Source organism: Salmo trutta, chromosome 1 (genome assembly GCF_901001165.1).
Source record: "Salmo trutta chromosome 1, fSalTru1.1, whole genome shotgun sequence".
Lineage (NCBI taxonomy): Eukaryota > Metazoa > Chordata > Actinopteri > Salmoniformes > Salmonidae > Salmo > Salmo trutta.
The window spans coordinates 35312161-35333035 of NC_042957.1; the positions used below are offsets into that span (position 1 = coordinate 35312161).

Sequence of the window (20875 nt, forward strand, 5' to 3'; positions counted from 1 at the left end):
TTGTCTGCATACCCAGTGTCCAGAGTGTCACTGAAGACAACTTTTCGGGTGGACATGTGAAGGAGAAACAGATGTGGTGAAACCACACACCCTTGTGGTACACCAGTGGCGACCTCTGACCAAGGCCTAAACGTGCCATTTGCCATCACTCTCTGCCTTCTTTCCAATGGTGTAGCTGTGAAGCCCGGCTAGTAAACCTTGGACACAGTTCAATGTCAGACAGATGTTGCAAGAGCTTTGCGTGATCTACTCAATCAATGGATTTGGACATATCAGCAAGTAACACCCTCACCATGATTGTTTTTTTGGAGTCTGTAGCTGTCAGCGAGGAGTGTGTAGCTTTCACAAGGGCGGTAGTAGTGCTGGATTAAAGACTCACTGCAAAACAATATCCCACCTATAAATACAGGAATGTACACACACAAGGGTAAAAAAAAGTGTTGTGAGCAAAATAGTTTTTTTATACACTTCATGGAGTAAGCCATTCAAGGAGTAGGTCTGATGGTGCCCTCTAATATCATCAACCTCGCTCCTAGCTTGCAGGAACAGTACAGCCCAACGGTGGAGGTGTCATAATACCCATAAAACCTGGCGGTCAAACAGGGAAATGGTTCCAATCGATTTTCCACCATTCATTTTTCCCATAGGGAATTTTAGAAAGACTTTAAATAAGGTCTGTGTTTCGTGCAGGCTTACCCTGACGTGACGCTTTGATAACCATGTACATTTCAGTGGTGGAAAAAATACTCAACTGTCAAACTTGAGTAAAGGTAAAAATGACTCAAGTAAAAGTGAAAGTCACACAGTAAAATACTACTTGAGTAAAAGTCTAAAAGTATTTGGTTTTAAATGTACTTACGTATCAAAAGTAAATGTAATTGCTAAAATATACTTAAGTATCAAAAGTAAAATTAAAGTATAAATAATTTACAATCCCTTATATTAAGGAAACCAGACGGCACCATTTTCTATTTTATTTATTTATGGATAGCTAGTGGCACACTCCAACACTCAGACATCACTTACAAACGAAGCATGTGTGTTTTGTGAGTTTGCCAGATCAGAGGCAGTAGGGATGACCAGGGATGTTCTCTTGATAAGTGTGTGAATTGCACCATTTTCCTTTCCTGCTTCAAATTCAAAATGTAACGAATACTATTGGGTGTCAGGGAAAATGTATAGAGTAAAAAGTACATTATTTTCTTTAGGAATGTAGTGAAGTAAAAGTTGTAAAAAATATAAATAGTAAAGTACAGATACCACAAAAAACTACTTAAGTAGTACTTGAAATATTTTTACTTAAGTACTTTACACCACTGGTAATTCTCTCTCAGACAAGGTGACTTTAATAAATATTTTCGGCTCTATTTACGCTCAGATTCAAAAAATGCTAATTAGTATCAAATTAGGCATCATGCAAGACTACAAATCCCTGCAACCTCCTGCACGTCATTTCTAGCTGACATCTTTGCTAACACGTACTGTTCATTTAAAACTTGCACAAGACAGTTCACAGAATTGTCCATTTAAAGAAATGTACTACATTTAGCTGACATTAGACATTTAATCCAGAGATTCTTACCTTTGTCTCGATTCGTCAGTCTCGTCCAGACCATCATTGCATTTGTAGTTCTTTATGATGATAGCTAATCAGCATTAGATAATTTTTGGGTGGAGGGGGGTAAATACAGGTGAATATATTGATAAGTGACCTTGTCCTAGAGGAATTTACACATTTATAAAAACATCACGCCAGGGTAAGCCTACACAAAACACAGCCCTCATTTGAAGTGTTTCTTAAAATCCCCTATGGGATAAATGATTGGAACCATTTCTCTGTTTGAACGCTAGGTTTTATGGGTATTACGATTCATTCTGTGGTACCACACACACACGGACCTTTTGAGATGTGCCTTTTGTTAAGTAAATCAGGTGATAAACTAAGTAAAGAGGAGACTGGAGTGTGACTTTAATTTGTTAGTTTATTATGGTCACACATCTTCATACATACTTGAGTCATTTCCTATGGTAAAGCTTGTAGGCTTTTGCTTACGGTTGTTCTTGGTTGATATTCAAATATAAAACTTCAGTTTTGGGGACAGAAATTACTCAACACACGGGTGGCATATGCACAAAATCCACCTTTAAAATGATAGCTCAGCTATATCTGTGTGGAAACTTGCATAGGAAAGTTGATGACTACCCAACTTTTTGTTAAAGAGGCTCCCTGATAAATTGTATATTTGCGCAGATATTGCTTATAGCAGACGCACGCTCTGGAAATAGGTATGTAACGTTTATGATCTATTCCCTGAGCTAATTCCTTTGTTACATAGTGGTTAAGTTGCTATATAAGCCATGGTTAAGTTGCTGTATAAGCCATTGTCAGTTTAGCCACAGTTCCCAGTATATCGTAAACATAAAATAAACCTTTTTGGTCAGTTAGCAAGGGTATTTTTTTTATTTAACTAGGCAAAAGGGTAAACAAGAATGTCATTCAAAACCATACAAGCTCATTCTTGTACTACATGCTATATTTGAGTACATTGGAGTAGTAGTAGTGAAACAGCTTAGAGCTATATTAAAATTAGATAAGCTTTCCATCCGTATTTTATGCCCATGGCATAAAATATTTAGCCGTAGAGTCTAGTAAATTAGATAACCTGCTAATAGGAACGCTTTCACATTCCAGGGATGAAAAGGTAAACGGCTAAAGCACACGCTTAAACAACAAGCGTTAATAAATGAAAGTATTGCGATTCTGATGCATTAGAATGAAAATGATTACTACAAAATTGATCATAGTGATACTATCACAATAGCCACCTGATCACCCTGCCCATGTTGCCTCAAATTAATAAAAGGTGTTTGTTTACCCTACCCGTTTGTCACGTTACCCATACCTGCTTCCACAGATAATTTGCTAATTTGATTCAACCTGCCCCAAAATGAATTGATATGTTGTCAGATACTTGATTTGTAGTCCATTAATGTACTGAGAGAGAGTCCCAAATTAAAACCAGACCATGCACATAGGAGGAATATCAAGGATACAAATGGGTAGAGGACATGCAGTGGAAGATGCTTTTCAGCGACGCTATATTGAGTCCCTGGCTGAGGAGGCTATGGCCCATTCTCCATGCTTCTCCCAAAATGCACACTTGAACACTTTCTTGCATGGCTTTTACAATTGTGGATACTTCCTCCAGCCAGTGCTTACACCAATCCTTTTAAATCCATGACGGGGAGTGCGAAAGGTCTGCTACTACATTTCTGGAAAAGGGTTGTGAATCGTGACGTAGCCAGAGTTGGAGGTCATTCTAAGGGTGACTGGGGTCAGATCTTGGAGGTTAGCAGTGTGTCCCAATAATATCTCCTTAAAAGCATTGGATTGATGAAGGCATAGGCTAGCTAGAGGAAGTTAACTACCATATTTCTCATACCGGTCATTTCCTTTCAAAATCAGTGAAGGAATGTGAACAAAAGCACACTTTGGGAGGAAGGAGAGACAATTGGGACATAAAACAGATCTTGGAGGTCAGGGGTCACCACAGCTTGATATCCAGCAGCTGCAGGTCTCCCAGGATCTCCAGCTCAGTAATGCGGCTCAGGTCCTGGACACGGTGCTTATAGTCCAGTTGGTGGACCCCGTTCACCGCTACCTTGAACTGGTGGGCCTCACACAGGATGATCATCTAGAACGAGCAACAAACAGGAGAGGATATGAGGGGTAGAATCAGATGTAGTATTCAGACATGGTCTTGCATCAGGCAGCATCACTCCTACATAATGGAATGAAAGTAATGCTATCTGACATAAGACAATGGGATTCAGAATGATTCAGTATAATGCTGTATCTTTCCATTGTTGGGCCTTGCTGTGAATTAATGCAGATAATGGCATTCACAAATGATTCCAGGCAGACAATAAAACTGTTTCAGACCAAAATTCTCTGTCTTAAGACTATTGATATGAAAGATGACATCTTCAAGGCCAAGAAACCCTAAAGTGGTACTGGCGTTTCCCCAGACATTCCAAGTGAATCCAGGGTCGTATTCACTAGACACCAAACAGAAGAAAACGGACAGAAACAGAGAGGGACTACCTGAACTTCACCAATAAGAAACGCTGTTGTTTTCTGTTGCCCAACGTTTTGCTAATGAATACACTCCCAATGGAGGACAGAGGGAGAGGATGGGGAGGGGTTACCTCAAAGTACTCCCCAGGGGAGAAGGGGAAGCTGGGCAGGGTATTCTCCTCAGGGCCCCAGCACTCGGACAGGTAGGAGTTACGGATGAACACGGCGGCCTTCATACGGGGGTTCAGGTGGAGCGCAATGTCCTCCGTATTACCGACTCTCAGGTTCACCAAGAAGCTACAAGTTAAATGCAAAAGTAAATTTAGCAGTGAACGACAAAACACTGCATTTCATCAATGTTATTGAACGGTTGCTAAATTTCAGAGAATTTGTGGATAAAGAATGGTGTGGAATTTGAACAGAGTAATGTGATTTATATTTTATATTTGGACAATCCTTTCGTGTCCCCTAGCCTGCTACATACATACCTGTGTGGGTACAGGCTGGTCTGTCCTTTGATTGTCATGGTGTGTCCTACACTCAACCCCTTGCTCAGTTTGCCCCTGAAGGGCAGACTCTGCAACAACAACAAAAGAAATCACAAATGACTTCTGTCAGCGGGTCACACAAATAAATAGCACAGTTCATGTCAGACGAGTAAAGTATTCAAACGGTGCGTCACAAAACAGACTTGGTACAGGGTAACGTGTGATGAACCTTAGGTAGTAGCAGAGCGTTGTATTGCAAATAGAAGGCTCTAGGTAGTACAGTACATGGCACCAAATCTTCCAGGCTCTGATGACCGTGACGCTGTGGAAAATTACACGTACATCACAGTCCCTCAGAGCCTGCTGTAATGCTATTGGGATATTTGTCCATGTCTGGAATAGGTGATTCAATAAGATAACTTCCTAAAGCCCAGCTGTTGTGGCACCAGGGGGCTGAATTTGATTGGAAATTTAACAATTTTTTAAAAAATGGACAAATGTTGACAAATGTTGTTCTAATCAAATGTGTGATGTATTACATCGGCAGCACAGCTGCTTCATATTACAATCATATGATATATTATGCAATAACAACTTACCAAGTCATCTGACATTGAAAGCGCTTCCTGTCAAAAAAGAAAGTAGATTTGTTGCTCTCATTAGAGGCAAAGCATACTTGACTTGAATTTAATGTTATACATGTTGGCATAAAGAGTCCATGCAGTGTGTTAAACAATCCCATCGCTTGGAGTCAAAAAGGCTCCCCTCCAAAAGCACCACAACCGCGTTAACAGTCTTAGCAACAATAGATTTCCCTTCATTTCATGTTGATAAAGCAACTTCCTTACATTGGCTTGTGGGCCTCTGTTGTTCACAACACCAGGTGGAGGTGGACCGGAGTTCTACAATTTGAAAACAAACTTTTCACACCCATGGGTCACAACAGGTCAAACTGTTGTTCAGAACTTAAATCTCCGGCAAGGGCATGTAAGTCTTCTGTAGAATTCAACTTGAGGTGCATAACATACGGTTGTAGGCCTTGAAAGCATAAATCCAGTTAGGCTACAGCTAGATAATATGTTTCATACCATCTGACATATAATAATGAAGTTAGGATGAGTTACTTACAGAGCCGGGGAAGAAGCCGATGGCCTGAACCTTGACCTTTCCAGAAATGGCTAGTGTGTCCACCTTATCCAGGTCCAGTCTGTGGTTATACTGCAGTACATGAGCACCGTTCACTGCCACCTAGAGAGGGGAGATAACAGTGAGACAAACAGTGGGAGAATCCTCTAAAGCAGAGGTGTCAAACTCATTCCATGGAGGGTCTAGTGTCTGTGGGTTTTAGTTTTTGTCCTTTCAATTAAGATCTAGACAACCAGGTGATGAGTTCTTTACAATACTAAACAAAAATATAAAACAAACATTTAAAGTGTTGGCCCCATGTTTCATGAGCTGAAATAAAAAGATCCCAGACATTTTCCATACTCACAAGAAGCGTACTTTACTTCTCTCAAATCATGTGCACAAATGTGTTTACATCCATGTGAGTCAGCTTTTCTCCTTTGCCAAGATAATCCACCCACCTGACAGGTGTGGCATATCAAGAAACTGATTAAACAGCATAATCAATACACAGGTGCACCTTGTGCTGCGGACAATAAAAGGCCGCTCTAAAACGTGCAGTTTTGTCACACAACGTCTCAAGTTGAGGGACCATGCAATTCGCATGCTGACTGCACGAAATGTCCAACAGAGCTGCTGCCAGATAATTTAAATGTTCATTTCTCTACCATATGCCACCTCCAATGTCATTTGGAGAATTTGGCAGTACGTCTAACCGGCCTCACAACCACAGACCACGCGTAACCACGTCAGCCCAGGACTTCCACATCTGGCTTCAGCACCTGCGGGATCGTCTTATGGACGAGGGGTTTCTGAGGAGTATTTATGTCTGTAATAAAGCCCTTTTGTGGGGGAAAACTAATTTTGATTGGCTGGGCCTGGCTCCCTAGTCGATGGGCCTATGCCCTCCCAGCCCCACCCATGGCTGCGTCCCTGCCCAGTCATGTGAAATCCATAGATTAGGGCCTAATTTACTTATTTCAAATTGACTGATTTCCTTCTATGAACAGTAACTCAGTAAAATCTTAGAAATTGTGGCATGTTGGGTTTATATTTTTGTTCAGTATAATTAGTGACCATAACTCGTCAATCAAGTACAAGGGAGGAGCGAAAACCCACAGACAGTCGGCCCTCCGTGGAATGAGTTTGACACATGCTCTAAAGGCTTCCATAGTCTCTCTGCTCTAACATAAGCAACATGTTAAATCTTGGTTACCAAGTAACAAGCTGATTCCTAAGAGGAGCAGCAAGATGGCTAGTTAGCTCGCCAGGATCATATTCACAAATGGAAAAAAGCAGACCGAAAAAGGGAGGGACAAGGACTACAAGACCTTGTCCAATGAGAAACACTTGTTTTAGTTTTCCATTGCAAAACGTTTTGCTACATTTTTCTAAGGTGTGCTGTGCACTATGAATGTGTCCTAGGTAGCTACAGAAGATCCCGCTCTGTTGCTCAGTTATCTACATGGAGGATATTTCCAGATCTGATATAGAAACCCTAACAGCTTGTACAATGCTGTAAAAAGCCACAAATTAACTCAGTGATACACAGTGCACTTGGAAAGTATTCAGACCCATTCACTTTTTTCACATTTTGTTACATTACAGCCTTATTCTAAAATGGAGTAAATTGTTTTTCCCCCTCATCAATCTACACACAATACCCCATAGTGACAAAGCAAAAACTGGTTTAGAAATGTTTGCTAATTTATAAAAATAATAAAATGAAATATCACATTTACATAAGTATTCAGACCTTTTACTCAGTACTTTCCTGAAGCACCTTTAGCAGCGATTACAGCATTGAGTCTTCTTGGGTATGACACTACAAGCTCGGCACACCGGTATTTAGGGAGTTTATCCCATTCTTCTCTGCAGATCCTCTCAAGCTATGTCAGGTTGGATGGGGAGCGTCGCTGAACAGCAATTTTTCAGGTTTATCCAGAGATGTTTGATCGGGTTCAAGTCCGGGCTCTGGCTGGGCACCTCAAGGATATTCAGAGACTTGTCCCAAAGCCACTCCTGCGTTGTCTGGCTGTGTGCTTAGGGTCATTGTCCCGGTGGAAGGAAAACTGTCGCCTCAGTCTGAGGTCCTGAGCGCTCTGGACCATGTTTTCATCAAGGATCTCTCTGTACTTTGCTTTGTTCATCTTTCACTCAATCCTGACTAGTCTCCCAGTCCCTGGCACAGAAAAACATCCCCACAGCATGATGCTGCCACCACTATGCTTCACCGTAGGGATGGTGCCAGGTTTCCTCCAGACATTCAGGCCAAAGAGTTCAATCTTGGTTTCATCAGACCAGAAAATCTTGTTTCTCATGGTCTGAAAGTCCTTTAGGTGCCTTTAAGGTAAACTCCAAGCGGGCTGTCATGTGCCTTTTACTGAGGAGTGGCTTCCGTCTGGCCACTCTACCATAAAGTCCTGATTGATGAACTGCTGCAGAGATGGTTGTCCTTCTGGAAGGTTTTTCCATCTCCACAGAGGAACTCTGGAGCTCTGTCAGAGTGACCATCGGGTTCTTGGTCACCTTCCTGACCAAGGTCCTTCTCCCACAATTGCTCAGTTTGGCCGGGCGGCCAGCTCTAGGAAGAGTCTTGGTGGTTCAGACTTCTTCCATTTAAGAATAATGGAGGCCACTGTCTTCTTGGGGACCTTCAATGCTGCATGTATACTTTGGTACCCTTCCCTAGACCTGTGCATCGAAACAATCCTGTCTTGGAGTTCTACGGACAATTCCATCGACCTCGTGGCTTGGTTTTTGCTCTGACATGCACTGTCAACTGTGGGACCTTATATAGACAGGTGTGTGCCTTTCAAAAAACATGTCCAAAAATGTAATTTATCACAGGTGGACTCCAATCAAGTTGTAGAACATCTCAAGGATGATCAATGGAAACAGGATGCACCTGAGCTCAATTCCGAGTCTCATAGCAAAGGGTCTGAATACTTATATTAAAAATAAAAAACAGAAAGCCTTATTTACATATTTGCAAACATTTCTAAAAACCTGTTTTTGCTTTGTCATTATGGGGTATTGTGTGTAGATTGATGAAGACACTTTTGTATTTAATACATTTTAGAATGAGGCTATAATATAACAAAATGTGGAAAAAGGGAAGGGTTCTGAATACTTCCCGAATGCACTGTATTTGGCTTTTACCTTAGACATAAGAACATAAGAAACCTTCTGAAGCCAACCTCAACCACTAAGGGAAGTTAAAAATATATTATACTGAATTATTAACACATCATGCAGGCAAAACTGACTTAGCACCTTCCCCCATGCTTAATATACAACCACCAGACTGAACAGTGACACAAAAAACAAGGAAATGAAAGTGAATCTTTGAGTCACAGGTCACGTCCCAAATGTCACCCTGTTCCCTATATAGTGAACTAGTTTTGATCAGGGCCCTATGAGCTCTTGTCAAAAGTAGTGCACTAAATAGGGAATAGGGTGCCATTTGGGACGTATACACAGGCTTATGCCTGAGACAGGGAAAGGAAGTGATCATGAGGAAAACGTGTATTTCAAGAGCATCCCTTTCTCTACATGAAAAGTATGTTGCACTCTCAAAAAGGCCAAAAAGCACCTACACCTATTCCCACAGAACCACGAGCCAGTCTTTTCAATTAACAATATTGTTATGAATAATTATGGACCTGAACATTGATCCAGGGAAAAGGCTTTATAGATCAGGGGAATCTGGGGCTGTATGTATCAAGCATCTCAGAGTAGGAGAGCTGATCTAGGAACAAGTCCCCATAGTCCATTTAACCTTATTAACTGTGATTAGTAATAGGCAAAACAGATCCTAGATCAGCACCGCTACTATGAGACGCTTTACAAGTATGGGCTTAAAGGCATCTAATCTGATCACTAGTTATCCTGACCTTAAACTCATCTTTCTGCACCAGGACGATCATCTCAAAGGTTGACCCCAGTGTGAAAGCGTTCTTATATAGGATCTCCTCCTTGCCCCAGCTCTCTCTCTCCAGTGTGTTGCACACGATGCAGGGAGATCTCTTAAAGCGAGGGTTGAAGTGGAAGGCTATGTCCGCTCTGGGCTTTGTACTGTTCCCACAGGTGAAGTCCACCTGAAACCTGGACACGCACACACTGCTGTAATTTGCTATAAGCGACCTCTTCATCAACTTCCATAAAATGTTCTTTCATATGACTGCATGTCTAGAGACACGTGACAGTAATGTGATGTCATTCTTGAGATGTGTGTGTGTGTGTGTGTAGTGTATCCATAATCAACCCCATACCTCTCACAATCACTGGGAACAGTGCCTTGAATGAGCACCATCTCCCCAGGCTGTAAACCTCCCAGGATCGTCCCAGCAAAGGGAACGGTCTGTGAGTAGAGTAGAAAGTGTTTATTGATACCCAAATTGTCAGACTAGGTTGTTGTTTGAATGCATAAAATGAGAATTTATGTTAAACTGAAACACTCACACTATGGCATATTCTACTAAAGTGAAAGTATGACCTGATGCGGCATTCAAGACAACATGGAAACTCTGACCCTCCGAGTTAAAATGTGCTTACATGTTTTGCATAGAGCTTCCAACTGGTTGAATCTGATACTTTCCAAGTGGGAAACCCTGAGCTTATTTCCCAGTTGTCCTGAACGCGGCATGAGCTCCATGAACTAGTTCCTGCTGTCAAAAGCATTGCACCACGCGCCTGACCTAAATAGACACTTCAGAAAGGTACAGTACTTGTGGGACTGTTCGTGTACCAAACGTCATCAAACCATGTTTTACAGCTTCATATCAACCTGATAAATGATGAAAGAGGCATCTATGTATAACGGACGTTAGTTAGCTAACTAACAGAGCTGAATTCAATATTATCTCGCTTTAAATCAAATCAAAATCTAATTTATTTACATCCGCTGATATATCAAAGCGCTGTACAGAAACCCAGCCTTTAGTTGATGTATGAGCAACAATAAAAATTACAAAAATTAAAAAGTATTTTCAAAGCATCTCACCGGATTCAGAACAGTTTGTTTCGGGTTCGTGAATGACATTGTTGAGTGATTCAGCAGAAAGCGTTCAAATGGGCCCAAGAATGCCAACGTCCCGAGCTTTTCATTAACCGTCCGGTTACTTCCTCATACGATGTAAAAACAAACGGCTTTCAGCCAATGACATTCAAAGCCCCGCCTTCGCTATGTGACAGCTGGGGTCGAAGCACTGCAGCCTCATCGTTCAAAACAGTTTTCAGATTGTGCTTTCATAACATTTTCTTTCTTGCAGCACAATTTTTTTTGTAGGGGGGGGGGCCTTAATGCATATGTATTTATAGACGGGTTGGTTGTTTAGCAACAAAAACGACGCGCGCAAAAGTATGGGGCAAAACATGAGGTTGGTTTAGATTGACATGTGAACTATATCTTCTCCAATGTTTATTGAAAACAAATACATTTCAACAAGGACCACCTCTCTCAAATACATCGTTAGCTAGTGAATTTGAGCCATATTAGCATTGACATTAAAGCAGTCGAAACAAGACCGTATTAATAACAAGATGAACCAAATTGAAATTAGCCATTTACGATTACGCACTTGGAAATGTGCCATTCTTGCTGGCAATCTGGCCATCCAAAATCAAAACAGGCGGACTTCTGACAAATTGAAGCGCTCAGCTTTCGTGGCGTTTTCAGCCAACCCATCCATTGTACGATTTGTTTAATATAAATGTTGGAATTCTGTTTAGTAGCTTACTTATACTGCTCAACTTCTTGCTCAAATTTGGTGAAATGCCAGTGTTCCTTGCCACTCATTTTGTCACTTTATGAAATGTCAGCGATAGAAAAAGTACTTAATTGTCATACTTGAGTAAAAGTAGACCTTAATAGAAAATGACTTAAATGTGTCAGCCAGAAAAATACTAAGCGTTTTAAATGCACAGTACTTCAGTAATGGTGGAAAAAGTACTCAAATGCCAGAGTGTAATAGTAACAAAAGGAAATGCTATACATAAGTCCAAACCAGATGGCACAATTGTTTTGGAACAGCAGTGTAGAGTACTTTAAAGTATTTTATTAAAGTACTACAAGTCAAGCTTTGGGGTATCTGTACTTTCTTTTTACATTCCTAAAGAACTTTACTCCATATGTTGTCCCTGACACCCAGAAGTTACATTTTGAATGCATAGCAGGATAGAAATGGTCCATTCACACACACACACTTAACACCCCTGGTCATCCTTACTGCCTCTGATCTGGCACTCAAACACACATGCTTTGTAAAAGGTCTAATGGAGTGTTCCCCTGGCGATCCATACATTAATAGAATGGTGCCAACTGGTTTGCTTAATAAGGAATTTGAAATTTATTTTTGCAATTAGATTGTTGATACTTAAGTACATTAAATATATAATTTCTCTAGTATTTTACTGGGTGACTCACTTTAGTCATTTTCTATAAAAAGTTCTTTACTTTTACTCAAATATGACAATAGAGTACATTTCCCCCCACATCACTGGCCAGGGGCACACTCAAAATATCATTTCAAAATGCAGTTGTGTTTAGTGAGTCTGCCAGATCAGAGGCAATAAGGATGACAAAACATATTAATGGGTGTGGAATGGGACCATATTGCTGTCCTGCCTGAGCATTCAAAATGTAATTTATTTGGGGTCAGGGAAATTTAGTATAAAGTATTGTCTTTAGGAATTCAGTGGAGTAAGTTATTCAAGTACAGATGCACCACTGAAACGATATTAGCTACTCCAAATGAACACAAATGTAATTAGGGGTCATCTGATTTTAACTTTAATTCCAAGAGTTCGCTCTTCAGTATTAAAATCTGTAAACTAAGAAAACACTGGGCTAAAATAATTCTAAAAACAGCTGCTGCATATTGAATTTGTACATTTTATTACAAAACCCCAGATAAAAACAATTAAAAATGCTACTATACAAATACATAAAACCAGACTTGTACTGGAGATGAGGTGGGTTGTGAATGGTAATGTGCATGGTGATGTCTGGCGCCAACAATAAGACTTAGTCTTCATCCCAAAACCAGGACCCATGGGAGCTCTGGTCAAAAGCAGTGCAATATATAGTGAGCCTTTTGAGAAGCATTCTTAGGAATGGATGATGGGGGCTACAGTGAGGTGGTCCAGTAACATGTAGCTAGGCCCATGTCCTCTTCAAGTGTTGAAAGTGTCAATGTCTCCAGAGCTTAGCAGAGCTTTAGAAGTCAGCATCCAGCCGGAAGGCGTTGTCTGTAGTGCCAGACATCACACCCATCCTCTGGTACTCCCCTACCCGCTTCTCAAAGAAGTTAGTCTTGCCCTCCAGTGAGATGTTCTCCATGAAGTCAAATGGATTCTCCACTCTGTAGATCTAAAATGTAAGAGTCAGTGTAAAGTTTGTTAAATGCTTCCGTTTGAGGCAAACCCAAATTAAATACTGTACATTGCCATATAGCAAAGTTTTTGCAGACTTACAGTAGTGAGCTCCTACATTTTACATGACCATGCTTTTACTATAGCTTTACAGGCAAGACTCAGTCAGGCGTCTATATCGTGTTGGCACCCCAAGTCAGCAGACCACATGCCCACAGAGTTGAGAACTTGCACCAACGCTCAGCTCCCATTATCAGCTGAGGTACGTACCCCTGCGCTTTTCATCATTGCTAGCCCATTTCAGATTTAATTTCAAATCAAAGTGCATGGACCCATGAAAATAGTTACAACTAAAACATGGGGTTTGAAACCCTTCATGTCAAAGGACACATTTGTCTCAAGGGACAAGGGAAGACTATCAATTGGTTTAGCTCAACTGTCATCTCCTCCCTCCTTTTGAGAATGGGCAAAGAGGAAACAAATGGGCTTGTATGAAATAAGACTCCTACTCCACTCATGCATCAGGAAAATTACATTTACAGGGGTGGAATCTTTAAATAAGTGTGAAGTGAAACTAATTTAGCTAGATGTGCGAGACATTTTATAGATAAAAGGATTAGGGTAGTTTTCAAATGTGTATGCTTTTCAGCAGATTCAAAGGGGGTGTGGCAGATCAAAACTCTTCCGCGAATGACTCCGGTTGTTTCCTCGGCAGGAGGACACTCCATTCACATACCGTCTAATTGACATGCAAACAGAGAGGACAGTCTTTAGCCTAAGTCTCCCAAGGTGTGCTTCCAAAATGGCACCCAATTCCCTACATAGGGAATAGAGTTACATGAGAGGACAAAGCCATGGACCATAATCTCACCTTGTCAAAGCCCAGCTCCAGCATCAGCCTGTCAGCAACAAACTCAATGTACTGAGTCATCAAGTCACAGTTCATACCAATCAGCTTTACAGGCAGGGCTTTTGTCAGGAACTCCTGAAATGTGAAAAAAAAAAAAACAATTAGACCATATTTGTTTTATAAGCAGGGTACAAAAAGTTAATGTCCCAAATGGCACCATAGTGCACTACTTTATAAGGGCCCATAGATCTGGTAAAAAGCAGTGCAGTATAGGTCAAAAGGTACCATTTGGAGTAGGTTTAAAGCAGCCCAGGAGTAGGTTTAAAGGCCAAGTGCAGTCAAATTAGATTTCTCTGTTTAATATACACAGGGTTTGGAATAACTGAAAACAATGCCCTTTTAGTGTATAAGTCATTTTAAAAGACTCTGAAATGTCAGCCTGTTTTGGTGGAATGGAGTTTAGGCCAGCCCAGTGATGTCACCAGGCAGTAAAATAGTTAGACCAATAAGAAAGACTACCAAACCTCTGCCTACAGCTAGTTTTCCCCCTCAGACCACTCCCAGCAAATTCTCTGCTTTAGAAATTATTGTTTGCTAAGAAGCCATGCATTTCTTTGACAATTTTCATTGAAAACAATCACAGTAAGGTACTTAACCTGTCTGGGCTAGGGGGCAGTATTTTTACGTCCGGATAAAAAAAACGTACCCAATTTAAACTGGTTACTACTCTTTCCCAGAAACGAGAATATGCATATTATTAGTAGATTTGGATAGAAAACACTGATGTTTCTAAAACTATTTGAATGGTGTCCGAGTATAACAGAAATCATATGGCAGGCAAAAACCTGAGAAAATTCCAAGCAGGAAGTGACCCGTCTGCAATTTTGTAATTCTCCCTTTGCTTCTCTATCGAAACTACAGTGCCCGTGGGGTTATGTAGCACTTCCTAAGGCTTCCATTGGCTCTTGATAGCGTTCAGAAAGCGGATTGACGCATCTCCTGTCTCCGGACAGAGTACAGGAGCACAGTTTGTCAGCGGACTGCCTGGTGGCTAAGAGATTGGAAATGCACGTTCATGAGACCGCCATTTTTTCTCTTCCTTTTTGAATGAATACAGTATTGTCCGGTTGGAATATTATCACTATTTTACGAGAAAAATACCATAAAAATTGATTTTAAACAGCGTTTGACATGTTTCTAAGTATGGTAATGGAACATTTTGAATTTTTTTGTCTCGAAATGCGCACGCGCGTTACCCTTCGGATAGTGACCTGAACGCACGAACAAAACGGAGGTATTTGCACACAACTATGGATTATTTGGAACAAAAACATTTGTTGTGGAAGTAGCAGTCCTGGGAGTGCATTCTGACGAAGAACAGCAAAGGTAATCCAATTTTTCTAATACTAATTCTGAGTTTAGTGAGCCCCGAACTTGGCAGGTGTCAAATTAGCTAGCCGTGATGGCTGAGCTATGTACTCAGAATATTGCAAAATGTGCTTTTGCCGAAAAGCTATTTTAAAATCTGACATAGCGATTGCATAAAGGAGTTCTGTATCTATATTTCTTAAAATATATTTCTTAAAAGGTGAAATAAAAAAAATAATAATAATTATGTATTTTGTCAACGTTTATCATGAGTAATTTAGTAAATTCACCGGAAGTTTTCGGTGGGAATACAATTTCTGATCACACGCCAATGTAAAAAGCTGTTTTTTTTATATAAATATGAACTTGATTGAACAAAACATGCATGTATTGTATAACTATGTCCTAGGAGTGTCATCTGATGAAGATCAAAGGTTAATGCTGCATTTAGCTGTGTTTTGGGTTTTGTGACATATATGCTTGCTTGACAAATGGCTGTGTGGTTATTTGTGTCTATGTACTTTCCTAACATTATCTAATGTTTTGCTTTCGCTGTAAAGCCTTTTTGAAATCGGACAATGTGGTTAGATTAACCTGTTAGGGCTAGGGGGCAGTATTTACACAGCCGGATAAAAAAACGTACCCGATTTAATCTGGTTATTACTACTGCCCAGAAACTAGAATATGCATATAATTATTGGCTTTGGATAGAAAACACCCTAAAGTTTGAATGGTGTCTGTGAGTATAACAGAACTCATATGGCAGGCAAAAACCTGAGAAGATTCCAAACAGGAAGTTCCCTCTCTGACCATTCCTTGGGCTTCTTGGCTCTGTTTAAAGAAAATTTAGGATCTTTGCTATAACGTGACACTTCCTACGGCTCACATAGGCTCTCAGAACCCGGGAAAAAGCTGAATGATGTAACTCCAGCCGCTGGCTGAAAAACTTTAACGTGTTTGGATGGTGGTCGATCAGAGGGCCATCAGACTGAGGGGATCCCATGCTTTTACTTTCTCTTTGAACGCAAACACGCTTTCCCGGTCGGAATATTATCGCTTTTTTACGAGGAAAATGGCAAATTTATTTTAAACAGCGGTTGACATGCTTCGAAGTACGGTAATGGAATATTTAGAATTTTTTTGTCACGAAACGCGTCGGGCGCGTAACCCTTATTTACCCTTTCGGATAGTGTCTTGAACGCACGAACAAAACGCCGCTATTTGGATATAACTATGGATTATTTGGAACCAAACCAACATTTGTTATTGAAGTAGAAGTCCTGGGAGTGCATTCTGACGAAGAACAGCAAAGGTAATAACATTTTTCTTAAAGTAAATCTGACTTTGGTGAGTGCTAAACTTGCTGGGTGTCTAAATAGCTAGCCCTGTGATGCCGGGCTATCTACTTAGAATATTGCAAAATGTGCTTTCACCGAAAAGCTATTTTAAAATCGGACATAGCGAGTGCATAGAGGAGTTCTGTATCTATAATTCTTAAAATAATTGTTATGCTTTTTGTGAACGTTTATCATGAGTAATTTATTAAATTCACCGGAAGTTTGCGGAGGGTATGCTAGTTCTGAACATCACATGCTAATGTAAAAAGCTGGTTTTTGATATAAATATGAACTTGATTGAACAAAACATGCATGTATTGTATAACATAATGTCCTAAGATTGTCATCTGATGAAGATCAAAGGTTAGTGCTGCATTTAGCTGTGGTTTGGGTTTATGTGACATATGCTAGCTTGAAAAATGGGTGTCTGATTATTTCTGGCTGGGTACTCTGCTGACATAATCTAATGTTTTGCTTTCGTTGTAAAGCCTTTTTGAAATCGGACAGTGTGGTTAGATTAACGAGAGTCTTGTATTTAAAATGGTGTAAAATAGTCATATGTTTGAGAAATTGAAGGAATTCCATTTCTAAGGTATTTGAATAACCCGCCACGGGATTCCACTGGCTGTTACGTAGGTGGGACGAAATCGTCCCACTGGCCCTAGAGAAGTTAATGAGTCTTATCTTTCAAATGGTGTAAAAGTATGCTTGAAATATTGAAATTATAGCATTTGAGGTTTTTGTATTTTGCGCCACGCTCTTCCACTGGCTGTTGAATCAAGTGGGACGCTAACGTCCCACCTAGCCCATAGAAGTGAATTGTTACCCAGAAATGATTTAATAGAAAAAACAGCTGCATTGGACTTTCAGTCTAGGTCAGGGAAACATGTCCTTTTTGTTTAATCAACATACCTGCTCAATCTCCACTGCATTCCTGATCAGATTGGTGACAGTCTCCTTTGAGGGCTTATTCACCAGGTGCTTGAACATGAGGCAGGCAAAGTCACAGTGCAGGCCCTGGATTCATATGGAACTAGTTAGTAAGATAATGTCAACTAGTCATGAAGAATGTTGCTTTTTCAGTGAAATAAGCACATAAGGTATCAAACGTCATGCAGTTTTGTAACCAAAAAGTTGTAATGATTTAGCATGCTGGGATCATTTGTAAATCAAGGTTATAAAAACACTCACCTCGTCTCTGCTGATGAGCTCGTTGGAGAAGGTTAGGCCTGGCATGAGCCCCCTCTTCTTTAGCCAGAAAATAGCAGCAAAGGAGCCAGAAAAGAAGATCCCCTCAACAGCTGCAAAGGCAACCACACGCTCACCTGGAATACAAACATAGCCCATTACCAACTGACAACCCAATCATGTGCAGGTTGTTAGGAAAAAAGATATGTACATACCAAATTTGGCACTTTTGTTGCCAATCCAGTTCAGGGCCCAATCAGCCTTCCTCTTCACACAAGGGAGGGTTTCAATGGCATTGAAGAGGTAGTCCCTGTATGACAAAGAAAAGTATTAGACAATTTGTAAGTCACTCTGGATAAGAGCATCTGCTAAATGACTTAAATGTAAATATTGTCACAAAAAGTTGACAGCTGCACTATAAAATGCTTAGACTTAAAAAAGTGCAATGTGTAGAAATCACTCTGCCATTTTCTGGTTGCTAAGAACACTAAGTTCTAATTTCAGCTTATGTGACAATACATGCAAAGTATAGTATCATTGTACTTTTAAACTATTTTCAGTTTAGAGGCTATGTACAAAACTGAAAATAAAAGATTAAAAACGTAACAGGAAGCATAGAAATAGTGCACATAGAACATTGCAACTGCTTAGACTCGCTTTAAATGTCAATTTCCTGATCTGTAACTCATTCCTATGCAAATTTGGTCATGTCACCCTAAAAGCTACATATTGCAGGTGGGTCTTGAATTAAGGGCATTGGTGGTGTATATTTTATCATGAGGCGCAGTCTGGCATCTATATCATGTTCGGACCTCCCCCCCCAGCAGACCACATGCCCAGGGAGCTAAGAACCAGCAGCTGCACTCAGTTCCCATTAAAAGCTGAAGTACATACACCTGCGCCTCTCATCACTGCCAGAAAATACAAAACGTCCCTGCACTACCAACTAAGTGCTTAACTGACAGTCTGACCTCTCTTTGGGGTCTTTGATGTAGGTGTCAATGAGCAGGCTGTACATCTCAGAGTGGATGTTCTCCATGGCGATCTGGAAACCATAGAAGCATCTTGCTTCTGTCACCTGGACTTCCTGTGTAAAGCGCTCCACCTAATAGACAAACAGGAAATTAGATCGGTGATTTCTTGACAGCATGGATAGCTAATATTGATTGGTGTATTGTACACACGCGCAATTTACCAGGTTCTCATTGACAATGCCATCGCTAGCAGCGAAGAAAGCCAGTATGTGAGAGATGAAGTATCTCTCCTCTTCCTTCAGAGACTCCCAGTGTTGTGTATCTTTGGACAGATCAACCTGGAAAACAAAATGATAAATAAAATCTCATGAAGTAGCTCACATATCATTTACTTATGCCAACACCACTAATAATGCAGCAACTTGGACATACCTCCTCTGCAGTCCAGAAAGAAGCTTCCGCCTTCTTATACATCTGCCAGATGTCATGATACTTGATAGGGAAAATGACAAACCGGCGTGGATTTTCCTTCAGGAGTGGCTCTTCTTCAGCATTGAATTTCGCGACATCTTTAGACTAACAAAGTTTAAAAAAAAAAAAATGGTTTAATCACATTACTGGTAAAATGTTGCTGAGGTAAAACAAACATTGGTCAATGGTTAGAAAAGCCGAATCTGCTTATAATTGAAGTGGAAATACATGCATGTAATAAGACAAAAAGGCATAGCAGTTTAAGTAGAATGTCAAGATTCTAACAAAGCCCAACGTTAGTGTTGAGTTATGCTATGTAACATTAGTTAGCAGTAGCTAGTGACGTGTTCCAAGACAAAGGCTTTCGTAACATGGCTGGAATGGAAGACTACTGGCTAGCAACTGACGTTAGCCTTATGAAACACTTGAGTAGCCAGCTTGTGTAACTACTTCTAACCATTCAAACACATGCTTGCCTTACTGGAGTTCCTCGATTACTAGCTTACATTTGACATTGGCGACATGATTTGATGACTCGGCAGCTAGCTAGAATAGGCGACATTATTTGCGGCAAATTGAACACCTCAGACACATTCTAGCTAATTACCAGGTTAACGTTAATTACGCATGTCAATAAGTTACGAAATAATCACTGCATAAACTGACAATTTCAAGCAAAAGAAGCCATTGTTCACGCACCTCAGAATCTGCAAAGATTTTGCGCGCGGTTTTCGAGGCCAGAATCCGGGTCATGTTCAGGCTGGGAGGCTGCATTGGGAGGAATTACACGTTATCTTTGACAAATAAATAACTAACTGGCTTCCTTAGTTTACATTCAATTGAATAATGTGTTAGACAAAAAGACGTGACAGATTAACGTTGCCTAGCTAGGTTACGGCTAGTAACGTCATTTAGTTAACCAGTTGAGGCGAGTTTGCCAAACCACATTTTAAAATCAGACCACCGACATCAAAAATAGCTAGATAAAATAAATATAGTTCACGTGGATTTCAAACTTACCGTGTTTTCCTTGTCAACGAGTGAAATGTTGTCCATTTGAGTGGTGATAGCGTTTTCATTTTTCTTGGCGAGTGGTGAGCGAGTTACAAACATATTTAATGACAGACGAGTTACACAACAGAAACAATTGGAGGATAAGTTAAACGTCAGTAAAATTACAAAAAAAATATATTCACAGCTATCTACAGTACAATTTCCTTGACTAGATCAACGCCACAATGAAACGCGAATGACTCGAGTTCCCCGTATTTATTGAAATTCTGGCGGTCGATTCCAAGCGGTCAATAGAAACAAAGTTTTTGTTGGTATTTAAATTTCCAAGAGGGTGCAGCCAATCAGATTGCACTTTTCTCACGTGTCACTTTAAAGATTGCGGGAAAACTGTTGGCACTGTTACAAAACCAAGAAAGGAAGAAGTTACAAAATGTCAGGAAAGGCGCGCTAAAGTGAAACAATAGAGCTATGCCATTAGTTATAAAAAAAACTTTGACTATACTATGTTTTTAAAACGTTGAATTACAAAACATAATGTCACATAAAGTTAGAAATGTGTAGAAAAATACGACAAACAACAAGTAAAATAAGTTTACTAGCAAGTTGGA

At 40.3% G+C, this 20875-nt stretch overlaps 2 protein-coding genes and 2 non-coding genes across 5 annotated transcripts; all 4 read right to left on the reverse strand.

Moving 5' to 3' along the window:
* Positions 1-1964: 1964 nt before the first annotated feature.
* On the reverse strand, positions 1965-10835 carry lgals8a (galectin 8a). Of its 2 annotated transcripts, none has more exons than XM_029754880.1 (9): positions 10697-10835; positions 9966-10054; positions 9588-9798; positions 5695-5814; positions 5415-5468; positions 5166-5192; positions 4567-4655; positions 4210-4375; positions 1965-3695 (listed from the first exon to the last, which is right to left on the reverse strand). In XM_029754880.1, exons 1-9 carry the CDS (start codon positions 10733-10735, stop codon positions 3546-3548), a joined length of 945 nt encoding a protein of 314 aa, XP_029610740.1. In that variant the 5' UTR covers positions 10736-10835; the 3' UTR covers positions 1965-3545. The 2 variants fall into 2 exon arrangements, with proteins under 2 accessions (XP_029610740.1, XP_029610733.1); XM_029754873.1 differs by lacking the exon at positions 10697-10835 and adding an exon at positions 10249-10575.
* A 246-nt stretch (positions 10836-11081) lies between these two features.
* rrm2 (ribonucleotide reductase M2 polypeptide) lies at positions 11082-20527 on the reverse strand. Its single transcript, XM_029754863.1, has 10 exons — positions 20274-20527; positions 19953-20021; positions 19215-19358; positions 19004-19120; positions 18780-18913; positions 18024-18118; positions 17812-17945; positions 17533-17637; positions 13937-14050; positions 11082-13063 (listed from the first exon to the last, which is right to left on the reverse strand). The coding sequence occupies exons 1-10, from the start codon at positions 20364-20366 to the stop codon at positions 12911-12913; spliced, it is 1158 nt and encodes a 385-aa protein (XP_029610723.1). The 5' UTR covers positions 20367-20527; the 3' UTR covers positions 11082-12910.
* On the reverse strand, positions 13221-13359 carry LOC115147621 (small nucleolar RNA SNORD94). The gene has a single exon (XR_003866423.1). It is a non-coding gene; the product is annotated as a small nucleolar RNA SNORD94 (small nucleolar RNA).
* LOC115147626 (small nucleolar RNA SNORD94) lies at positions 18587-18726 on the reverse strand. Its single transcript, XR_003866424.1, has one exon. It is a non-coding gene; the product is annotated as a small nucleolar RNA SNORD94 (small nucleolar RNA).
* Positions 20528-20875: the final 348 nt, after the last annotated feature.

Bases quoted from the DNA above. Each gene is read 5' to 3' on its own strand.
- rrm2 (XM_029754863.1), bottom strand. From the start codon at position 20,366: ATGTTTGTAACTCGCTCACCACTCGCCAAGAAAAATGAAAACGCTATC. The intron at 19,121-19,214 runs GTATGTCCAAGT...TTTGTTTTCCAG, and splicing joins CTTTCTGGACTGCAGAGGAG to GTTGATCTGTCCAAAGATAC. The intron at 18,119-18,779 runs GTCAGACTGTCA...TTTGTCATACAG, and splicing joins ATCAAAGACCCCAAAGAGAG to GGACTACCTCTTCAATGCCA.
- lgals8a (XM_029754873.1), bottom strand. From the start codon at position 10,374: ATGCTTTTGACAGCAGGAACTAGTTCATGGAGCTCATGCCGCGTTCAG. The intron at 10,055-10,248 runs GTAAGCACATTT...CTCTACTCACAG, and splicing joins GGAAGCTCTATGCAAAACAT to ACCGTTCCCTTTGCTGGGAC. The intron at 3,696-4,209 runs GTAACCCCTCCC...TGCTCGTTCTAG, and splicing joins CCCCTGGGGAGTACTTTGAG to ATGATCATCCTGTGTGAGGC.